Source organism: Lottia gigantea (genome assembly GCF_000327385.1).
Source record: "Lottia gigantea unplaced genomic scaffold LOTGIsca_13, whole genome shotgun sequence".
Lineage (NCBI taxonomy): Eukaryota > Metazoa > Mollusca > Gastropoda > Lottiidae > Lottia > Lottia gigantea.
The window spans coordinates 3,541,254-3,566,068 of NW_008707425.1; the positions used below are offsets into that span (position 1 = coordinate 3,541,254).

At 35.5% G+C, this 24,815-nt stretch overlaps 2 protein-coding genes across 2 annotated transcripts; both read right to left on the minus strand.

The window, feature by feature from the left end:
- Positions 1-5,701: 5,701 nt before the first annotated feature.
- LOTGIDRAFT_157315 (hypothetical protein) lies at positions 5,702-6,862 on the minus strand (the record flags this gene model as incomplete). The annotated part of the gene is made up of 1 exon (XM_009049071.1): positions 5,702-6,862. One exon carries the CDS (start codon positions 6,860-6,862, stop codon positions 5,702-5,704), a length of 1,161 nt encoding a protein of 386 aa, XP_009047319.1.
- Positions 6,863-14,599: 7,737 nt separating this feature from the next.
- Positions 14,600-16,347, minus strand: LOTGIDRAFT_157316 (hypothetical protein; the record flags this gene model as incomplete). Its single annotated transcript, XM_009049072.1, has 2 exons — positions 14,600-15,767; positions 16,319-16,347. 2 exons carry the CDS (start codon positions 16,345-16,347, stop codon positions 14,600-14,602), a joined length of 1,197 nt encoding a protein of 398 aa, XP_009047320.1.
- Positions 16,348-24,815: the final 8,468 nt, after the last annotated feature.

Here is a 24,815-nt window from a genome sequence, read left to right on the forward strand (position 1 = left end):
TTGACCATGACAATGATAATATCAATAATGTTGACCATTACAATGATAATATCAATGACATTGACCATGACAATGATAATATCAATAATATTGACCATGACAATGATAATATCAATAAGTTTGACCATGACAATGATAATATCAATAATATTGACCATGGCAATGATAATATCAATAATGTTGACCATGACAACGATAATAATATTGACCATGACAATGATAATATCAATAATATTGACCATGACAATGATAATATCAATAATATTGACCATAACAATGATAATATCAATAATATTGACCATGACAATGATACTATCAATGACATTGACCATGACAATGATAATATCAATAATATTGACCATGACAATGATAATATCAATAATATTGACCATGACAATGATAATATCAATAATATTGACCATGACAATGATAATATCAATAATGTTGACCATGACCACGACAATGATAATATCAATAAGTTTGACCATGACAATGATAATATCAATAATGTTGACCATGACAACGATAATATCAATATTATTGACCATGACAATGATGATATCAATAACATTGACAATGATAATATCAATAATGTTGACCATGGCAACGATAATATCAATAATATTGACCATGACAACGATAATATCAATAATATTGACCATGACAATGATGATATCAATAACATTGACCATGACAATGATAATATCAATAATATTGACCATGATAATGATGATATCAATAACATTGACAATGACAACGATAATATCAATGACATTGACCATGACAATGATGATATTAATAACATTGACAATGCCAATGATGATATTAATAACATTGACAATGCCAATGATGATATCAATGGCATTGACCATAGCACTGATGACATCAATAACATTGACTATGACATTGATTATATCAATAATATTGACCATGACAATTATAATGATCAATATTGACCGTGACAATGATGATATCAAAAAATTGACAATGATATCATTAAACTTTTCAATATTCACAAAGGACAAACAAATATATTGAACATTTTGTACATATTGTTTTTAATTGAGGCCTACAATTGACTTACAATATACACAAACAAAGAAAAAAAATATATATTAAATACAAGATTTGGTCCATTTCTGTTTTTGTAGAGTTGAAACACATCCGTAATTCTATGTTGAGGAAGGCATCCATTTATTTCATTTATATTGCTTGCTGAACTATATATTTTGGTTGGTGGTATCTTGAGCTTTCAGTTCGCAGATAACAGCCACATTGGATTACAGCCTTCTGAAGACTTGTTTGCTTTTGTCGATAAGAATGGTGTTTGTAAAGAGTGAGTATTTATTTGGTTTTTTTCAATGTGTTATTGTCAGAATTTGTTATTATTTTTAGTGAGGAAAACATAAAAGATTTTGTTAAAAAATATGTTTGTGTAGCTTTACATGACACGTTTATTCTAATATTTGATCACCTGTATTCATATTTCAGTAACTAGAATTTGAACCGCCCTATCTAAATAGTAAATTAATCAATCATTAAGTAACGTAGAAAATTGTTGTTAAAAAAGACTATTTTCAACTAGCTTTCCTTCTGTCGGTGATGCCGGTGGGGGAAAAGCGTCTATTGTCTAAGCAAAGTAAAGTGTTTTTTAATTGTTTGTATTATTTTTTATGAGAATTGAAATATCAGCCCTCAAAATAGTACTCTTAGATTGTATAATATAATTTAAACATGAGCACACATTATGTCTTCAAAATTTGTTTTTACAGAGCTAAATGTTCAGCCCAAATCTTTTCAATGTAAAATTATATTTTAATCAACGGAAAGACATCATAAGAATTATGATACTAGTTTAAGGCTGCAATTCTAATTCTCGTTAAAATAATGGATAAAATTCAAAAAACCTTTTACTTTGCTTACAAAAAAGAGTAAGCTAATGCCGCTAAGCTGGGAAAATTGTAAACTGTATGGCGTTGTTCGTCCAAATATTTGCAGAAGAGTAAAACGTAACACTGCTTTATTACATTTAAAATTGAACCCTGTCGGCGAACTATTTTGTTTCAATTATGTCAATAGCCAGGGATCATAATTAGATTTCGGGGAAGGGAGGGTGTGATTCTCCCAAATGTACAGGCCTAGGGTGGAGCAGACACTTTATTTAGAAATTAGGATTAAGGGTCTTGATATTGGGTTTTCTTCTGTTCTTATTCTGATCTGAAATTAGAAGATAGCTTGCCAGGCAAGGTAACATACGCCCACTGGCAGCTGTCAGAAATGATTAAACAGTCTTTAGTGACTACAGGGTTGCACAATATAGCTAATAGAGTGAAACGTCAAGTCAGACACGATATTTCGGTGAAATATTGTCCGATCATCGCGAAAATCGATAGGGATCATCTTCATAATGACATTGACATACAAAATAAAAATCAAAAGAATCTGTAAACAATTGTAGCCTGTAGAGTGAGCACGAGTTGCACAATATAGCTAATAGAGTAAAACGTCAGGTCAGCCACGATATTTCGGTGAAAAATTATCCGATCATCACGAAAATCAATAGGGATCATCTTCATAATGACATTGACACACAAAATAAAAATCAAAAGAATCTGTAAAGAATTGTAGCCTGTAGAGTGAGCACGAGTTGCACAATATAGCTAATAGAGTAAAACGTCAAGTCAGACACGATATTTCGGTGAAATATTGTCCGATCATCGCGAAAATCTATAGGGATCATCTTCATAATGACATTGACATACAAAATAAAAATCAAAAGAATCTGTAAACAATTGTAGCCTGTAGAGTGAGCACGAGTTGCACAATATAGCTAATAGAGTCAAACGTCAGGTCAGACACGATATTTCGGTGAAAAAGTATCCGATCATCACGAAAATCAATAGGGATCATCTTCATAATGACATTGACACACAAAATAAAAATCAAAAGAATCTGTAAAGAATTGTAGCCTGTAGAGTGAGCAAGAGTTGTATAGTAATTGTTTGGTGCTGATTGTTTTTAGTTTACTATGAACAATATTATCATTTAAGTTATTTGTTGAATATGCAACTATCATTTTCTGCTTATAGACATGGGGGAATTTCTCTTGAAGGCTCTTATAGTGGGCATGAACTATCTTGCTTGCTCGATTGCTGGTTGTATTCAACGGGACAACAAAGGGTGCTATGCCTACATTATGATGAATATTTAGTCCTGTAGGTCTTGCTGTATTCAATGTCTCAATCCAATGGACTTCCCTAGATTGACGGAATTTGGTAGTTTCATCTTCGGGCAAGTCAATTTCTATACGCTCAATTGGGATTAGGGCGAGATCGTCTATTGAATTGTCGTCGAAGTTGAAATAATTAGAAACAGGCTTGTCTTTCTTTAATTTGATGTCTGACCTATGAGCATTAAAGCGAGTTCGTAAATTATTCTTAGTTTCTCCTACATATTGTTTGGGCCATTTCTTGCATGAAATTAAATATATTACATTCGAATGTTCACATGTTAGATGTTCCTGGATCGGGTACCTTTTATTCGTAGAGTTACTTACAAAATAATGAGTTTCTGATATAAAGGGACATGTTTTGCATCTACTGGACAAACATGGAGCACTTCTTAAACCTGGAGGTACTTCGGCATAAAGTCTGTTTTTAGCTGCTATCTGTGCTAAGGTGGAATTTTTTATGTTTCGTAAAAATCGTTTAGAGTACCCACGCTCTTTCAGTTTTGAGAAAACAATCGCACAGGCTTGGTTGAAATCAGAAGATCTTGTACAAATTCGATTATACCAGAAAAGGTATGTTTTGGGTGAAAGGAGCTCTTGTACAAGAGTTGATGAGTATCAGTTTCTTTGAAATACACTTTAATATCCAGTTTATTTGTTTCTGCTATGGAATCTCCCTTAAAGACTGTGGTATCGAGAAAGTCTATGCTTTTGTCACTCACGTTTGCGGTTAGTTTGATAGAAGGATGGTGGTTATTGAGAATTTCAAAGAATTCCCAAAACTGTTCGATTGAATAAGTTCAAACCATAAAAATGTCATCCAAAAAGCGTCCGTAAAAAAGTGGGTCAAATGGACAGAGGGGCAACACCTCACGTTCCCACTCTGCCATGAAAAGGTTTGCGTACGAAGGGGCGAATCGTTTTCCCATTGCTGTCCCTGAAGTTTGTAAATATGTTTTTGCCATTAAATGTGAAATCGTTTCGACTAAGACAAATCTCTAAAAGCTGTAGAATTGCATCGTCGGATCTGTTTGGATCTAGGTTTCTATTAAAAGCTTTACGAACTGCCGTTAAACCAGTAGTGTTATCGATATTGGTATACATAGAAGAAACGTCGATAGAAATTAAAATAGCATTAGAGGGAACTCGAAGATTTTTTATTTTATTGACAAAATCGGTTGTGTCTTTAAGGTAGGCGCGATGTTGACATGCTAGAGGTAGTAAGAAATGATCAATGTATTCTGACACTGCATATGACTCACTACCACAGTCAGATATAATCGGGCGGCCTATAGGGATTTTATTCGAGATAAACCACTCCTTGGTTGGATTCTTATGGATTTTAGGCAAAGTGTACAAATGTCTCTCGCGACAATCAGGTTTGGCAGACAGATAGTCATATTGTTTCTGTTTGAGATAACTAGTTTTGACTAAATCGGCATGAATATTGTTAATCATGTTAGCAGTTTCTTTGAAAATTGGTTTCGGTAAAATGGCATAATGTTTAGGATTATTCAGTTGATTCTCTGCTTCTGAAACGTAATCCTCCCTATTCAGAATGACACAACATGAACCTTTGTCACTCTTTTTAATAACAATGCTATCGTCTTTCTTAAGTAAGTTTAACGCTTCACGTTCCACTCGTGTGAGATTAGGCTTTTCGTGTGTTATGGAAAGGTTCACTATTTGGCTATTCATACTCACAAATGCTTTCAATATTTCAGGATGGATGGCGGCCTGAGGGGGTATCCACGTGGATTTTGGAATAAACATTGTTCTAGCACCACGTGGGGGGTGGTTTCGAAAAAAATATGTGCAGCTAAGATTTCGTTGAAATCGTTCAATGGATGGTCGGAGATAATTCAAGTAAGCTATCTTTGGTGTGGGAATAAATTTAAGTCCACGGTCTAAGATTGAATGCTGAAGAGGTGTGAGAATTTTGCGGCTCAAGTTAACTACAGTTTGGCCTAGCGATGGCCTATCAGTATTTTTATCCCCAGTAATTAGTTTAAAGACTTACTCGATGCTTGAAGCTGGTGTATCCAAAACAACTAGATGCTGTTTGCTGTTTCTGGAGACCAATGAAGATTATCAACTGGTTCGAATTCTTCTTCGTAGGGTGGTAAGATTGTTGCGCTGTTGATACTGGACTCCATCATCATGTTGTTGAGAGTGCTGAGGTTCTGTTGTGCTTTCTTCGAGATTTTATTTAAAATGGATATACGTGTGAAGAGGATCTTGGAGTTTGGGAAGGTTTTGTTGGCTGTGGCGATTAATTTCTGGGCTTGGTTAAAGGAGGTTTTTGGTAGCTGATCACGGTTGTTGAGGCCTACATGAAGAATAATGGTAGTAGGTTTGGGATCATGGTCGTATGATTCCAGGATTGACTGTATGTGATGGATTTGGGCACCGGGGTAAGAATGTATTTCAGTGTCTGAACTGGTTTTGGTAATTCGATTCAGGTTAGATGATCTAATAATTAAGGTAGATTTCTTTAGAGCGGGTAGCTTCCATAATGATTTGTCCTTGGTTTGGTGATAATACGGTTTGGTAGCGGATATAATGGTCGTCGACGGTGTGATTAGTACTGGTTTGGTAGTTGTTAGAATTGTAGCATTGGGAACGGACTGGGATCTCGTTCAAGGGGGGGGAAGGTCTGGATATACATCTCGACTTGGATGGAGACTGAGGGGTGGTTTGCTGGTCCAAAAACGCACAGAAGGAAGAAAGGTTGGCGGATCGCGGATCACGTGGTGAGGATTCAGATGGTGTGGAAGGGGAAGACGAGTCTGAAAGTGAAAAGAGAAGGGGAGTGCTCTCTCTACGAGAGCGTTTACCTATGTCTGCTGGACTAGGAGTAGGTGAACTTCGGGCTCGTTTAGGGGTTTGGTTCGGCAGCGTCGTGGCTCTAGATGGTGCAGGTGTAGTATCCATTTCAGTTGGTAGAGATATGGTTACTCTGGTTTTTGTTTCGTTGATTGTTTGGTAGAACTTGGTGATTACAGCTTGAGTGAGACGTTTCCCATAGGAGCGACGGGCCCAGGACAGGGCATGAGAAACGATGCGGTCGACGGCAGGTGATGATAAAGACTTGGTACGGATGGTGGTCAGCTTCTCTTGAAGTGTAGTTTGGTAATGATCGATCAGGACCTGCGTAACCTTAGAGAGCCATGTCCGATTGAGGGATCTAATATTCGCGTCAACAGCTGATGTTTTCATTGCTGGACGGATAAAACTATCCAACTCAGAGACTTTGCGTTTGAAGGTAAACGCTGGTTGGCCTTGCTGTTGAAGGGTAAGGATTGCCAAATGATGGAGGCACTGCAAAACTTGGAAGAACACCTTCACAAAGGGTTCTTCCTCCTTATGAGTGGGGACTGGTTGGCGTCGGTGGGCTGGTAGTCGTTTCTGTTGTTGGTCAGGTCGATGGTTACCTCTTGATTGGTAGGTGTTGTAGGTAGGTCGGCGATGGGGTGGGATATAGATGGATGGGTTGGTTGGTGGTCGGCGATTGGTATGTGGTAGAGGTCGATGGAAGACAGGGCCGTTGTAGGGTACGTGATACTGGTTTGGTTGACGATTAGTGTTTCTAATTCTGGCTTCTTGCCAGTGGTTGTTGTAGTTGGGGAGCATAATGAAAATAACTTGAGGTTAGAAAGGGAATGTACAGCGGATGTAACAGGAGGAAACTGTATATGCTAGCTTGAAAATGTGGGAATCAAATTATGCAAATAAGTCAAACTGGGTTTGGGGATATATAAAGTAAGATGAAAGTTATGATGAAAAATGCAAAAATATATATTTAGGTGATAAATAACAATGATGTGAAAAATTATAACAAGTAAAACAAAAACGAGTCAAACATAAATAAAACCTAACGTAAAAAAAAACAAAAACACTTTATTGATGGAGCACTAAAATTAAGGGTTCAGAAACATAGTGTACTATATTGTTGACTGGAATTATTATTGATGTGGTAAGGCTCTCAGTATTTTGCATTCTAAAGCATCGAGATAGATAAAAAACGATAAGATAAAACTAGCAAATATCTGTCATTGATAGCACCATTTTGATTCTAAAATGAACAAGAACTGATTGCATAAAATTATAATTTAGAAACCTACCAGACATAAGTAAGTCTGCCCATTTGATTTGTCAAATGTTGAAATTACAACGTATTCAAAATATCTTATGTATAACATTCTTTTAAAGCCAAAGAAGGTCTTATTTTCTCCCTTTATTACCCTTGATTTCTGAACAAATTGCTTAATATGGCTTAATTTTCGAGAATTTAAAAAAAAAAACAAATAACAACATAAAAGTAAAAATACATCATCCTACCCCCCTTCTGTGTTGTATACCCCTTTTTTTAATTCGAAGAACAACCTTATAAAGTACCTCAAACAGTGACCATAATTTATCACAACTTTACAAATATACTATTTATTGGTCAAGCCATTACGGACAATTGTGTGAAAGGTTTATAATATAAAAAACAAACAGTGTTAAAAATACTTCATCCATATCGAGGTATTTAACTACATACTATATTATCTTTGCCTTAGAGGTTTCAAATTGAAGTACAATTAAAACGTCGTGTCCTTTATTTAAGTGTAAATAGACGGTCCTCTAATGAAAACAAATACTTTCTATACAGAAATTGTAAAGTACAAAGACTCGGTCTTCTGTTTAACAATTCTTTACAAATATCCACCTGAAATTTAGTGTTGATGTTTTTGATCGAAGATAAATCCTTGTTAGTTGGCTTTTCAATATATTTACATGTTTTTCTGATATTGAGGTTTTTCAAGCAAAATAATTTTCTTCCTCTTAACAAAATATAAATTAAGTGGCATAATTCTTGCAATCAAATACATGACATTGTATAGTGACGGGATTGCTGGTCACGAGATAGAGTCAAAGACTCATATAACGTCATATATTCATCCTACATGTTTATAGAACCAAACCGAATCTCAAAATAGTCCTTGTCGTCGTCGTCGATTATTGCATACTTAATATATTATGACCTCAATATTCTGCTCCGCCCGAGCTCTTATCAAACATTGAAGCATAGGGCCACAGAGATTTTTTGTGCTTTGTACAATGGCATCTTTCTAAAAGCAGAATGTCCCAGATAATTGTCATCTCCTTGCCATCTATGCACACAATTCTTAGTATTTTGAATACCATCCAAGATATTTGTAATTATGATGTAGATTGGATAAAATGTCCAGGATATATTTGACTGGCATACATCTTAACCAGGGTACGAGTGAATGGGATACAACTCATCCAAAAAAAACATCTATTATCTAGAGTAATATGTTATCGGTGATTTGGATACACCCAAAAACCAGGATGCCAGTTGTTTTCATTTCTGAAATAAGAATGAAAAACTAGACTCTTGTTCTCAGTGTTAAGAATTTAGAGGAATTTAATTAGTTTTAAAAATAGTTAGTTGGAGATATTTAGTATTTTTAGCAAAAAATATAAATCACGTTAAAAGATTTATTCCAAAACTTTTGACTCAACTGGCGTATGGGTTAAATATTTTATACACGAATCTTCAAATAATGCCATAGCTCCAGTTAAACGACGTCATATCTGCGCTGCTTCTATTTTTTTTTGTCAACCCGCAATCCCACCCATACTCCGATCAAGTGTTAGGTGGATATACTTTTGTTAACATATATTAAAGTATATCCACTGCTCATATATATTTCGGGGAAGGGAGGGTTTGATTCTCCCAAATGTGCAGGACTAGGGTGGAGCAGACACTTTATTTAGAAATTAGGTTTCGGGGAAGGGAGGGTTTGATTCTCCCTAATGTACAGGCCTAGGGTGGAGCAGACACTTTATTTAGAAATTAGGATTAAGGGTCTTGATATTGGGTTTTCTTCTGTTCTTATTCTGATCTGAAATTAGGAAAAATAACTCGCCCGATGGGCGAGAAGTATAGTTTCTGTTATGTACTGATTGTTTTTAGTTTACTATGAACAATATTATCATTTAAGTTCTTATTTTTTGAATATGCAACTATCATTTTCTGCTTATAGACATGGGGGAATTTCTCTTGAAGGCTCTTATAGTGGGCATGAACTATCTTGCTTGCTCGATTGCTGGTTGTATTAAACGGGACAACAAAGGGTGCTATTCCTACATTATGATGAATATTTAGTCCAATAGGTCTTGCTGTATTCAATGTCTCAATCCAATGGGCCTCCCTAGATTGACGGAATTTGGTAGTTTCATCTTCGGGCAAGTCAATTTCTATACGCTCAATTGGGATTAGGGTGAGATCGTCTATTGAATGGTCGTCGAGGTTGAAATGATTAGAAACAGGCTTGTCTTTCTTTAATTTGATGTCTGACCTATGAGCATTAAAGCGAGTTCGTAAATTATTCTTAGTTTCTCCTACATATTGTTTGGGCCATTTCTTGCATGAAATTAAATATATTACATTCGAATGTTCACATGTTAGATATTCATGGATCGGGTACCTTTTATTCGTAGAGTTGCTTACAAAAGTTTCTGATATAAGGGGGCATGTTTTGCATCTACTGGAGAAACATGGAGCACTTCTTAAACCTGGAGGTACTTCGGCATAAAGTCTGTTTTAGCTGCTATCTGTGCTAAGGTGAAATTTTTCATGTTTCGTAAAAATCGTTTACAATACAAATGTTTGCTGTTTCTGGAGACCAATGAAGATTATCAACTGGTTCGAATTCTTCTTCGTAGGGTGGTAAGATTGTTGCGCTGTTGATACTGGACTCCATCATCATGTTGTTGATGGTTCTGTTGTGCTTTCTTCGAGATTTTATTTGAAATGGGTATACATGTGAAGAGGATCTTGGAGTTTGGAAAGGTTTTGTTGGCTGTAGCGATTAATTTCTGGGCTTGGTTAAAGGAGGTCTTTGGTAGCTGATCACGGTTGTTGAGGCCTACATGAAGAATAATGGTAGTAGGTTTGGGATCATGGTCGTATGATTCCAGGATTGAGTGTATGTGATGGATTTGGGCACCGGGGTAAGATTATATGTCAGTGTCTGAACTGGTTTTGGTAATTCGATTCAGGTTATATGATCCAATAATTAAGGTAGATTTCTTTAGAGCAGGTAGTTTCCATAATAATTTGTCCTTGGTTTGGTGATAATATGGTTTGGTAGCGGATATAATGGTTGTCGACGGTGTGATTGGTACTGGTTTGGTAGTTGTTAGAATTGTAGCATTGGGAACGGACTGGGATCTGGTTCGAGGGGGGGGGGGGGGAGGTCTGGATACACGTCTCGACTTGAATAGAGACTGAGGGGTGGTTTGCTGGTCCAAAAACGCACAGAAGGAAGAAAGGTTGGTGGATCCTGGATCACGTGGTGAAGATTCAGATGGTGTGGAAGGGGAAGACGAGTCTGAAAGTGAAAAGAGAAGGGGAGTGCCCTCTCTATGAGAGCGTTTACCTATGTCTGCTGGACTCGTTTAGGGGTTTGGTTCGGCAGCGTCGTGGCTCTAGATGGTGCAGGTGTAGTGCCCATTTCAGTTGGTTTTTGTTTCGTTGATTGTTTGGTAGAATTTGGTGATTACAGCTTGAGTGAGACGTTTCCCATAGGAGCGACGGGTCCAGGACAGGGCATGAGAAACGATGCGGTCGACGGCAGGTGATGATAAAGACTTGGTACGAATGGTGGTCAGCTTCTCTTGAAGTATGTTTTGGTAATGGTCGATCAGGACCTGCGTAACCTTAGAGAGCCATGTCCGATTGAGGGATCTAATATTCGCGTCATTGCTGGACGGATAAAACCATCCAACTCAGAGACTTTGAGTTTGAAGGTAAACGCTGGTTGGCCTTGCTGTTGAAGGGTAAGGATACATATAGGCGATACAATAGATTATCAATCATGTCACCAACAGGCTTTGGTGCAGACCGATTTGTCCATATGATTTGAAAATAATGGTATATGTGGGGGAACAGAGAGTGGTCCATCCATGCCATGAATACTGCAAATTCGTGTATCTGGGTGGGCTTTCCCAAAGAGTTCGACATAAAGTAGCAGAAGCTGTTCCGTAGTGGTGACAATTTGCCACACACTACAAAGAGATGTAACAAAGTTTCGGACAATACCGACCCTTAGTATCGAACTCCTGTGTGCTCCGTTTGAATAGGAGTAGTAGTCGAGTTGAAAGAGCAGAGTGAATCAGGAGGAAAAGGAATTCCTTCTCAACCTGACTCAAACTCGACTTCCAAAGATTCTGGAACACACGAGAACTTCTGTTTAATGTAAAGAGTGACTTAACAGTTTTTGAAGGTGGAAGTAAATATTTTTGGAGTGCCAATTTATAATATTACGTGTTATTCGGAAGTTTGAGGCTATTGTACTAAATTTTTGTGGTGCCTGAAACGGAACAGTTTCTCTCAGTATCAAGTGATTGATAACGTTACCTGTTTAAATGTTATACGATAGTGAACTCATCACCTGGACGATTTCATGGATCCGAGTGGTGGTACTTGAAGAAAAAAAAACAGCTTCAAGTGCTTTTGAACCATAATTAAATATTTTAACCTTTTAACAGCAAAACGAGAAAAAAACATTTTGTAATGGCCCCCTATAAATACATTAATCTGTCTGGCAAATATTTGGACGATAATACGTCTAAAAAATATAGCGTTACAATAATATCAATCCCATTTAACGGTATTATAAACATTGAAAAATATACAATATACAATATCCAACTATCCAAAGTTAGATGTTAGTAGTTAACACCATAAAACAACCCCCAACAAGACAGTGGTTGCCTAGCAAGATACGCCCACTTTCCTGATACATTTTCAGTATATCAAGGGCAGTCACCTATCTGTGTCAAATCATACCAAAAATTTAATTTGTGCAAGATATTGTTGATTTAAACAAACACACATTATTTAATAAAATTCTGACATAAACTGTCACCCATAACGCTAAGAAATTTTGATGCGTTTTTACTAAATCATGGGCAATAACCCAAATTTCGTTGATCGAAAAATTGTCAAATTTAATCTGGACTAAGATCTCATCATTATAAACGATCATACCAAATTTCATTTAAATCGGATGAAATGTATAGTCTCTATTGTGTTCACAACCAAATTTTGACGCGTTTTTCATAAATCAAGGGCAATAACTCAAAAACCGTTCATTGAAAGATCGTCAAATTCGAACTTGTCCAAGATCTCATCATTATTACTAGTTACACCAAATTTTATTGAAATTGGATAAAAACTGTAGTCTCTATTGTGTTCACAAACACATTTTGACGCGTTTTTCCTAAGTCAAGGGCAATAGCTCAAAAACCGTTCATTGAAAGATCTTCAAATTCGTTCTTTTCCAAGATCTCTTGAATATAAATGATCACACCAAATTTCATTCAAATCAGATGAAAACTGTAGTCTCTATCGCGTTCACAAGCCAATTTTGACGCGTTTTGGCTAAGTCAAGGGCAATAACTCAAAAACCGTTCATCGAAAAATCGTGAATATCGAACATGTCCAAGATCTCATCAATATAAATAAAGACACCAAATTTCATTCGAATCAGATGAAAACTGTAGTCTCTAACGCGTTCACAAGCCAATTGTGGATAGACGGACGGACATGGGTGATGACAATTATAATGTGGGCGTATAAAAAACTATATAAACTAGTGTCCAAAAGAAACGATACCAACTTATTTTCAAAATTGTTTTTTACTAAGTGAATTGTCTAATATGAAAACATGCCAATTCGTATTGCACATCCCAAACACAGCATAGTCGATAAAAATACCTTGAACACGTGATCACTTCCGGGAAAAAACGTAAATTTCGTGAAAGTGACATTTCCCTGTCTAGCATGTTCTGCACGTGCATAAAAACTGTATAAAACGGCTCATCAGACACGTTGATATCACAGCAACAAAAAGAACACAAGATATGCCACTTTTGACAGCCATCGACAGAGAGAGAGCCGTTGGAATGGTCCAACAAGGAGCGACACACGTCGACGTCGCCAGAAGGTTGGGCTGCGCACGCATCATTATCACCAGGTTGATGCAGCGGTTACGTCAGACAGGTCAGACAGGCCCAGGAGTGGAAGACCACGAGTAACCACGCCCCATGAAGATCGGTTCATCCGGGTATTACACCTGAGGAACCGCACCGTAACAGCGACGTCCACGGCGGCTACAGCACTGGGACACAGGATCAGTCGACAGACCGTCTACAGCAGTATGGTATCCGGCCACGTCATCCCTACCGCGGACCGCTCCTGACGCCTCGACACCGGAACAACAGACTGATCTGGACCAGGCGAGTTCGACGTTGGCAACGGCGGGACTGGGCACGTGATATGTTCTCTGATGAGAGCAGATTCCTCATCTTCAAAAACGATGGACGGCAGCTTGTATACTGACGATTTGGTGAACGTTTGGCGCCTAACTTTATCCAACAGGTCCGGTCGTTCGTATGTGGTGACGTCAAAACGAGGCTTGTCGTAATTCGTGGAAACCTGAATGCACAGCGTTATATTGATGACATCCTACGGCCTGTTGTGGTGCCCTTTATTCAGCAACAGCCTCGTGGACTCCTTTTCCAACATGACAATGCAAGGCCACACACAGCAAGATTGACACAGAACTTCCTTGCCAACGCCAACGTACAGGTTTTGCCATGGCCCGCATGTTCACCGGACATGAATCCCATCGAGCACTTATAGGACCACCTCGATCGGCAAAATCCGACTTTGCCGTGTGCCTCCAGTCACCGTCCAGGACTTGGAACGATGTCTCCTCGAGGAATGGCAACGAATCACTCCCAACGTCATCAGACGTTTGACGGCATCAGTCCGTAGGCGTGTTCTGGCATGTATTGATGCTCACGGTGGACATACCCGCTACTGGCTTGACTTTGTGACGTGTGGTGTGACATTTCCCGTTGTTTCTGTGATCAGTGCTCTAACGAAATGTTCTTTTTTCGACCCCACCCATCTTTAAAGGCTTGTCATATTGGTTGTACAGATTTTATTGAAATGGAATTTTTGTACAGATGTTGTGAAAGGATTTCTCAAAAGCATAACACCAATCCTAAACTTCTGCATTGTTTAGTTTTTCTTTTATGTCGTTGCAAACAGGTGGTATCGTTTCTTTTGGACACTAGTTTATAAATAATTTATGATTTCCAAAAAGAGTAAAATTGTCATATTGAGTAAAATGTATAGTCAATATTTTTTACTGGTCCTCGTAAAACCATGACTATTATATTACGGGGAACTACCATGTCGATCCAGACCACCTATTCCAATTTTCAATGAAGTATTTGTTTCATCTGAGGCCTGTATATTTGGGAGAATCTATTACGAAATCAATAAATATTTGTTTTTTGCAGAGAAAATGTACTGCTACCGTTTCTTAAGATAGAATAAATATTTGTCCACTCAGTTTTGAGATATGAAGCGTGAATACTGAAGCCACTTCGTCTGTAAAAAATAAGAACATCACATTTCGATAACATCAACTGATCTACATAAGCAGATTCTTGAGAACTACAAGCCAATGTTAAGTTTGATCGCATATTATCTGGATTCATGGTGTAAGCGTAGCTTCCGATATATCTTCTACCATATTTAGAAATAGCGCTTTTTCTGACATCGAGGTTATCTGTGGCCACAAAAATCCTAGATTTTTTATGAAAATTGTCATCAATAAAATTCCACACCTTTGGAACAGCCACAAGAGGAAATCCAACATAATCATTAGGTAAATATTTACTGTGACCTATTCGTAAATGTGCACAAACTAGTTCCTTTCCCAACTTTTTTGCATCTGAATTTATTTCTCCCCTTGAATCTATTTTCACTACTTGACTGAGCAGTTTGTCCGTTGGAATCATAAATCTGTTCCAAGATTCCCGAAATATACTGGCTCTTCCCTTTTTTCTTAAATAAACAGGTAAAAAATTGGCATATTTTAGGGCTATTATTAAAAAATTCACGCAATTGGTTTTAATGTACAACACATCCGCAATCTCTGAGCTGTTCATATTCATGTTCATCAGAGGTTCATCAACGCCTACAAAATCCAGTGTTTTCGTTTTTTGATCTTTCAACCCTTTCAATTCATCGTCGGTGAATATCCAGTTATATTCTTTGGTGGGTGTATAATAGGGTTTAATATCACATGGAGAGGATATCAAAATTTTAAATGTCCGTTTCCACACCAAAGAAAGTAAAAACAAAGAAACTATTCCTCTCTGTCTGTCACCCCAGCCACCACAGTCTCTCTTTTCATCGCACAGATATACTAAGTATTTTTCATTTTTCTTCTCCAGTTTACTCACAGTTGGTACCACATTCTGTTTACTCAGGATCGCTACGACGTTCTGTTTAGTGTCATCAATAACTCGCGGCTTTAAGGCCGTAATGGCTACACGATTTCGACTAGTCGATTCCATGGTGTATGAATACCATATAACTGTACATATTAATGATACTATAGGAATATACCAGCACCAGCGTTTCGTATTAGCCATCCTAAAATATAAGCAAAAGTGTGTGTCAAGCAGAAATATTTCCATTACAAGGACTAAAGGGGTTTGTTTAACCCGATATCTATATATGTAAACATTCAAAAGCACACAAAGTCAACGCCTCTCTGTTCTGATAGAGGGGGGTTTGGGGGCGTAGTGGAACATTAAAAAATAAAGAAACAGACACACACTGATCCTCGCACAAGGGTTCAGTTCACTCAAAAATACCTATACAGATTCTACTGACTTAACCAATCATAATATATACGATACTGAAAGATCGCGAGTACTCTAAACAATTTTTATGAACATAAAAAATCTCAATAGCGGTGATAGCAGCTAAAACAGACTTTATGTCGAAATACTTCCCTTAATTTCAGAAACTTTTACGAAGCAAATATATCTGATCCGTCAAGCTGAGAAGCTCGTTGGATTGAGACAGCAAGACCGATATGACTTAATATTAACCAAAATAGGCATGGCACACTAAGTTATCCTATTTACAGTATTTGAGATAGTCCATACCCATTATGCAAGTCTAAAAGAGAAACTTACGTATATCTCCAAACAAAAGATAGTTGCATTTTACAAAACCAGAACTTAAATGACAAACTTTTTCATAGTAATCTAAAATCTATTAGTATATAACAGACTAAGCTCTCGCCAATTGGCTGAATTATTTGTCTGATTATCGGATAAAAAAAACAACTTATAGGGATAGCTCTGAGTGTGGCACGAGATTATCCCATCGCTTTAACTCCCGGTCCTTTTTAAGCGTTCCATTAGGTGAATAAGGAATTAAAATTCCTGCGTAGGGTGGGTGTGTATAAATCAAGTACATATTTACACTCGAGACAGACAAATAAAGAATAAAGTACTAACTCAAGTCCAAACAACATTAGTTGCAGCTAATGAACTTTTCACATGAGGAAATATATCAATCATAAGTGAGTAAGTATTTCATAATGAAATAAAATACCCGTCATAGCTGTTTAATATACACAACAAACATGACAAAGAGGAGCCTACCAACAGGGAACAGTGACTCGACTGATGAATTTTGAGAAGTTCAAGGGACGTAACTCATAAAAAACATATAATTAAATTCAAGAGGCACCAAGTGATCATACCCTGTCAACTGCACTCGCAATAACTGCTTAACACAATACATAAAATAGGGAGGCAAAACAAACCTGGAGTAAAATTATAGAACCATCTGGTGGTAACATGACATGTAACGTGTGTGAATCCAAGTTTAAACTTGGCCGTTAGACAAAAATATCTGAGACACTCCATAAGCTGGCGAATGCGGAATATCGCTGCACATAAACGGACATTGACGATTGGAAAATCGAAACAAACTCGCTTGTCATATAATTGTTTTTTTGTCATATGTCATATTCGAGATGCAGATCAAAGTAGGATTTCCGAATTCATCGGGATATATAAAGAATAAAGGTTACTTGACTCCAAGCAAAAGATCATGAGAAAGGTTTTTTATGATAATACAGAATCACCCGCCTCTATTCCAGCCTCTGATAGCTATTTTGAAAGTGGTCGGCTACTCCAGCCGATATACTGTCAAAATATATAACAGAGGCTGGAGGAATAGAGGCAGATGTCTTGGACTAGACGATGTAACTAAATCGGTAACACTGTCCAAGTCCACGATTTATAACTAGTGTAATTGAATTGAGACGTATAACGTCATTTGTATGATTAAAACTGGTGTTCATATAAACCTTAACTTTTTATTGAATAATTTCAATTCACAACTATTAATGAACTTTCATTGACGAAAAATTGATGTATTCAATTAAAAGTGACTTGTAGGGTATTCAATTAAAAGTGACTTGTAGGGTATTCAATTAAAAGTGACTTGTAGGGTATTCAATTAAAAGTGACTTGTAGGGTGTTCAATTAAAAGTGACTTGTAGGGTATTCAATTAAAAGTGACTTGTAGGGTGTTCAATTAAAAGTGACTTGTATGGTATTCAATTTAAAGTGACTTGCAGGCCCATGAGGCCTGGTGGTTATATATAGACGTTTTATATTTATGTTTTTTGATTTTGTTCCTATACCACGTGTCACTAATAAACACAGTGTCGCTATATGTAGAAAGAATTCAGGTGACAACAGCATATATATACATATATGTTTATATTATTTATAGACCCCAATATCGTCTCGGTTTGACCTTACTTCTGTATTATTGAGTTTAATTGAAAATGGCCTTATTACTTTGTATCCACCTTATTACCCTCAATAAATTATTGTTATTGTCAGGTTCTATAGCACAGTCGGTTAGAGAGTAGGTTCTTGACATGGAGTCATTTGCATGGTTCTGTAGGTTCCGATTTCGATTGGCGTGTGCTAATCCGAAAATCGATTTACCACGCAGTAAAAAGGATAAACAAAATAACAAAACTACCGAGGCATCAAAACACCTGTTCCAAGTTGTCAATAAATCTCAGGAAGATTATAATTCTCTCCATCTGGAATCTATTAAAATTAATCAATAGGGTATGTCTTTTATTTAGTGTAAGGGATGAAGTCATTTAAATTTTTGATTCACCAGTACATTAGCTATATTTCAGCAAGCTATCCGTACTATATGTTTTAAAGAAAATCCGACGTTTGGTTCCCTAATTATAAAACAAAACTTTCTGTAGTAGCATGTACTGACGCTAATAAGACGAAGTTGCTAATATATATATTAAATTTTACAATAAATACTTTGATTCAGATAAAAGAAAAATTGGCAAATTTTAAAACGAAAGACAGTATGTTTCTTACACAGAATGTGATCTGAATAATGTTGGTAATAATTCCAGAGGTAAATCGGTTATAGATTTTGTTTTCTATAATTTATTGCACATTATTATGGTGAATATCGAATTGACCACGTACCAAGCATCATTGTGAATCGGTTAGTTTTATGAATATATGGTTTAGTAGATAAACGCCTTTGCTGTACATTCCTTAATTTCACGTGGTTTGAATGATTTATGAAACGCAGTTAGGTATGTGGATAGGTAGTTCCAGTTATTGAAGCTCAATTCAAAATAATATTGCCAACAAACAGCTTGAACTCATTGTTACGTTTTGAGTATTGTAAACGAAGCACGTCTCACAAAAAACAACATATGTCAACTGTAGAAAGTTATTGTACTGTCTATCCTAACCAATAGCGTTATATTTATTTATATTTATATACTTACCTTCGAAAGTCGATTTTAATTATCCTAAAAGAAGTATGAATAATCCCAGTGTTATTTCTAACATTGTCGTATGGGGTTTGACCCGTGCAGATATTTCCTTTCTAATAGATGTTAAATTTAGCTTGATAAATAGCGTGGCACTTCAACGGTCAGCAATAAAAGAGTCAAAAAGTCGGTCAAAATGTGAACTACTCACTTGTATCCAATGCAAATAATATATTGTCCACTGAGTGGAGTGAACGCTTGAATAGAGATGGTTATATCTGGGCGATCCGTCAAAACTTTAACGTAAACTTTTTTTGTTGAAGCAATGAGAGTAATGGACATTAAAATAACTAAAAATAACGCGAATATCGACTAAGGTGAACTGATATCGAATCAGGCTTATCATAGCTACAATAGAGACAACAGATGAAAATAAGAATTATGAAGACTTGAAACTTCGTGCATGTATAATAGCCTATATAACAGCATGTAATATTATCTAAGAATATCAATTATATAGTTATGCTAATCAACTGTGTTTCATGTTTTTAATAATCTTAGATAATATGACTGCTAATATAAATAGTTAGCTCATTAAGTTACCCAATGTATATGAATTGAATGGCGACTGATTAAAACACCCTTGAAGTCTATGATGCAATGACCAATATAAATATGACCAGCAAACATCAGTCGTCACCAATTCATATTACATTGTACAACATTTCAGATCTTATTATTTACAAGTTAAATCCAAAACCCGAACTCAAGCATCAAAGACAGTCCCGACACTTCTGCTTAGAAAACCATTTCAACTCCCAGAGCTACACAGGCGAAACCCCCTTACTCCAAGTCGTTGCTACATCTTCAGTTCAGTATCGATCACCCCCGTCGATACTACTGACTATTAGTGCTACCAATTAATACCACAAGGTTCACTGATAAACATGTTCTAAACGTGAGCGGATTTTAACTAACACTGTTACCACTAGTTCAGCCACACAAAATACTTGATTTCACAATGTAGAATATATCATTAGTACATATTTATGCTTAAATTTGTGTAGTGTTTGCTTTGGATTTATTTCTTATGAATATAAAAATGTTATCCCATGGTCAAATGTGCATTTTCTATTAATAATCTGATCCCTGCATTAAAACATGCATATATAGTATACTGGGACTATTATATAGGAGACGAATAATAGACAACAATACATGTATTATAATGCGACCGGGGAAGAGAAATCCAGACAAGGGGTTTTCCTTGGTGGCAAATGAGACTAAAAAGGGGCTTAGAAGTTTTTGGGGGAAAAGATTTCAGAAACTGGCTGTGTAAGTTAATTTAGACTTCAAAATGGCTTCGAATTTTTCATACCCCCGTATTTAAATCATACGTTCATACTATTATTTAAGCGACAGACGACAAATAAGCAATATTTTACTGCGACTGGGAAAGGAGGCCCCCGGTGAAGGTACTTCCTTTCGCAGTAGCAGGAAATATGTTGTGATTACAACACCCACCGAACCAGTATGCAGTCAACGTTTGTTAAAGTGGAACTCTGACAAAACTTCTGAGTTAAACACTTCATTTACTGTGAACGCTATGTAGATAGTATATTTTAGAAATATTCTCAGATATAATTTACAATATTTTTGATAATAAACTTTTGTATACTTCCCCTTTAAAAACAAAATGTTCATCATCCTCAATTTGTCTATATCCATTTTTCATTTATTTACCGAGCGTTAAGATCAATACCTTATAGCTCTATATAAATATACAATAAACATTTAAGTATAAAAAAAGAAATAAAACAAAAAAAAACATTCTAACACAAATACAAAAATATACATATTATGGAAGAAGAGGGTCTACATATTCGATTCTTCTTTTAAGTGCAAAAAACAAGAATTTAGATATCAAGATCAAGCTGGAGTTTGATGACATAATTGAGACGAATTTATCTAATGATGGATATTTACAATAATATTGTGGTAAAAACCGTGATCTGAGGTCATTATAAAAGGGACATATTAAGAGGAAATGAAGCTCGTCTTCTGTTGCGTTAAAGGTTACAAACAATACATAGTCGGGTGTGTCTTTTAGCCTTAACAAATCTATCACTTTCAATATTTAAACTGCACCTAAAACGTGATAATGCTACTCGATATTTTTCTTTATCAATACAGTTTAAATAGGGTTGCATTTTAAAATCAACAGTGAATAAATTATAATAAAACAGTTTGCTACATTTGTTTCTTGAGCTGTTTCAGACTTGTACATATTGATCCAATAGCCTTTGTTTCAAAATAGTAAGTACATGTTTAGAGATAATATAATAATCTTGGTAATCCCAGGGTACACTTAAACCTAGTGTATCTAACAGACATTTTAATTTATAACACCAGTTATCCCCTCGTCTATAGTTAGCTGATATTCTAACTGATTTATAAATAAAACTTAATAAATCATCATTAAGCAGTATGTTTATCCAGTATTTTAAAATAAGTACGTGCCTTTTGACACCTTGGGGTATCCGCCCTAATTCACTAATAACAGCAGCTGTAGGCGTTGAGTATTTCACTCCCAGTATTCTTTTGCAGAACTTAAGGTGCACTGTTTCAATTTCCTTTGCAGTATGGAATCAAATAATTTACATTTCTGACTAATATCACCATCAAAGATATGAGCAGTGTTAAATCTACCATTCATACTAAGTTCAATACCTAAGTAATGAACAGATTTAACAATTTCCAAGGGTTGATTGTCGTAGTAAAAATCATAACTTGTAGTTAAATGCCCTTTTTGGAAAACCATTACTTTAAATTTCTTTATGTTTACTTCAAGTTTCCGTAGGTCACAATAGCTTTTCAGGTCAACTAATTGCTTTTGTAGGCCTGCTTGTGATCTTGACAATAAGGTGGTATCGTCCGCATACATCAAACATGGAATTATCAAATTGTTAATAATTACAGGAAGTATACAAAATAATGTTTATTATAAAAAATATTGTCAAAAATGTTGTAAATTATATCTGAGAACATTTCTAAAATATACTATCTTCTGAATTTGATCAAACTGAATTTACTTTTAAGGGGTTAATTAAAAATGGGGTGTACTAATTGTTAATTAAGCAGTTTGATCTTGTTTTGTTTTTCTGAGCTTTATATTCGCTCGATATTATGAATTGAAACCTTCATAATAAGTAGGAGATATGCTTCCCAATAACGAACTTAAACAGTTTACGGAATTGAAGTTAAAATATTAACGGCCTTATTTTTTCTTAGTAAAACTTTCTACGTTAAGGGACACTTTTCTGTATATTTTCGTGTATAGTTTGCATAAAATTGAGCTAAGACCAAAAATAAAAGAAAATTGTCGATCCACAAAAAATCCATAATGCCCTGTTATGGATCTATATAACAAGTTTATTGAAGATAAACAAAGCAATTTCAAATTCCCCTGTGTATTAAACTTTGCGACAACAAGAAATATTAAAAATTAAATTTGACATGTATATAAGCGTCCAAAGTTATTCATCATTTTCAAATTTGTTCGTTTTTATGGGACAATTTTCATTGTTCTCGAATGTTGAAATATCTGAAAAAATGTATGTAATACATGAGCAATAATAACATGTATATTTGTTTATTAAAGACCGTAAACGTGAAAAAAGCCCCGGGCATTTGAATTAGAATTAATCCAATTTTATCCTTTTTTTTTATTCACTCCTGATGTAGACCATATCAGATCATATTCTTTAAAGTGGCATTTCTGTTATTTTTCGAAGGTACAATTATAAATAGCATATTTTTAAAGTATTTTAAAGGAGTACCACGTCTTAGAATGAACATAAAATTTAAGAATTTAAACTTGGCCAATAAGAGTATATATTCATCGGTAGATATACCTGGTGTCATATATAACATAACAGGATCCTTATATAATCTGATAAATCAAAAAAACTTAGTAATTATCCATAAATATGAAATTAACTATTGAAAAAATAATATTACGATTCAAGCGCTTTCAATATTTACTTAATTTTATCAGTTTTCCAGATTTTACAGACTTTATGACACCAGGTAAGTTCACTGATGAATATATACTCATATCGACCATTCTTGAGAACTTAAATTTCATGCTCATGTTAAGACGTAGTATCACTTTAAGGTACAATTTACGACGTATTTGATAATAAAATAATCTTTGTTATTGCAAAGTTACAATATATTGAGTTTAAAGAAGCACAAGATATATATTTCTGACATTTATTAACTCAACGTTTCACATGCTCATACAGACAGTGTTATCAAAGGAACAAAATGTACGCTGCCTGTATGAGCAGGTAAAACATTGAGTTAATATAGTATATCCATATCTTGAGCTTCTTTACCTATGCCTATTTCTATTTGTCTTACAAACAATATTGACTTTGGCTGAGTTTTGCTAGAATTATTCTGTAGCACCATAATGATCATCTGTCCGCATTCTTTCGGTATCGGATGAGCCCGACTGTACATATAGCTTAATTTAAAGGAAGAAATAGTGGTGATGACGGCTTTTTTTATGTTTTTCATTTATACGTTAAATCAATAAAAAAATTTTTTTATAAAATGTACACTATGATGACCTATCCATATTTTTTAACTTTCTGGCGTCAAAACTGATGAATAAGCACAAGCCTCGGCTTTCTGTAAAATATATAAAATATATATTTATACATTGTAAAATAGAGGCAATTCGATAATTTTTAATCGGTAGGCAGGTGCTCAAATGAAGGAAAACTACAAAATGTAGAAGAGGTGTCCTTAAACTTAACTGATTCTTTTATCTTTTATCTTGTAAATTTTTAGAACGCCAAAACTATAATTTGAAAGGGTTATGTTAACCTAGGGTGCCGCAACGTGCCCAACTGCACAAAAACGACTTGTAAAACGAAACTAAAGGTAGGGTTGGGGTAAGGTAAGGTAGGGATAGGGATCCTTAAACCTACCTAACCCATCCCTAGCCCTACTTAACCCTAGTTGGGCACGATGCGGCAAGTTGGACAATGCGGCAGAACGAACCCACCGGTGAACAATCAGAATTCACATACGAAAAATTCTATTCATCACGTTCCCCCCAGTACCTTCTTCTTCTTCTTCTCCTTCTTCTATTTTACAAGCTGTGGGGGCAACATTTCTACCACAATATTCCAGTTAAAAAAACTAGATAATTTTACAGTGTAAAAAAATGAATAAACTATTGTAAAACCAATTGGTATGTGAAAAAAAAGTCTGAAAATATATATTTACGCCTTGTATAATTTGTATGCCTTATATTGTATGATTAAATGACCAAGTGAGACTGGTTAGATTCAGACGTTATTCATAGGGTTCTTTTGGAACTAGATGACTCCCACTTTGCATATATTGTCATAATTGAAGCTTGAAACTGTCTATATCGTTCTTTTTTGCACAGAATACACTATTTATTGATCGTGCAGTGTACATCATAACCTGAGCAAAAACCTTATATCTTGTTTCCAAGTTGTTATATGAAAGCTCTAGCTACTCTAATAGTCAAAATTATATTTATTCACATGAATGCCTAAAGTCTCAAAATTTCTTTTAAAAACAATTTCAAACTTGACCTCTTACGATAACATGGTAACTGAAGGTTTATAATCAACCAAGCAAAAACCTCTTAAAGATTATTTGGTGGCCTTGAATTATGGTTATTTATTTATTAGATTGAGGTTTGTGAATATTGAAGTAATATGTTTGTACTATGGGGCAAGTATGGAAAAAAATCGTGGTACTCAATGCCTGATGTGAGAAATGGAAACTCTCTATTCATC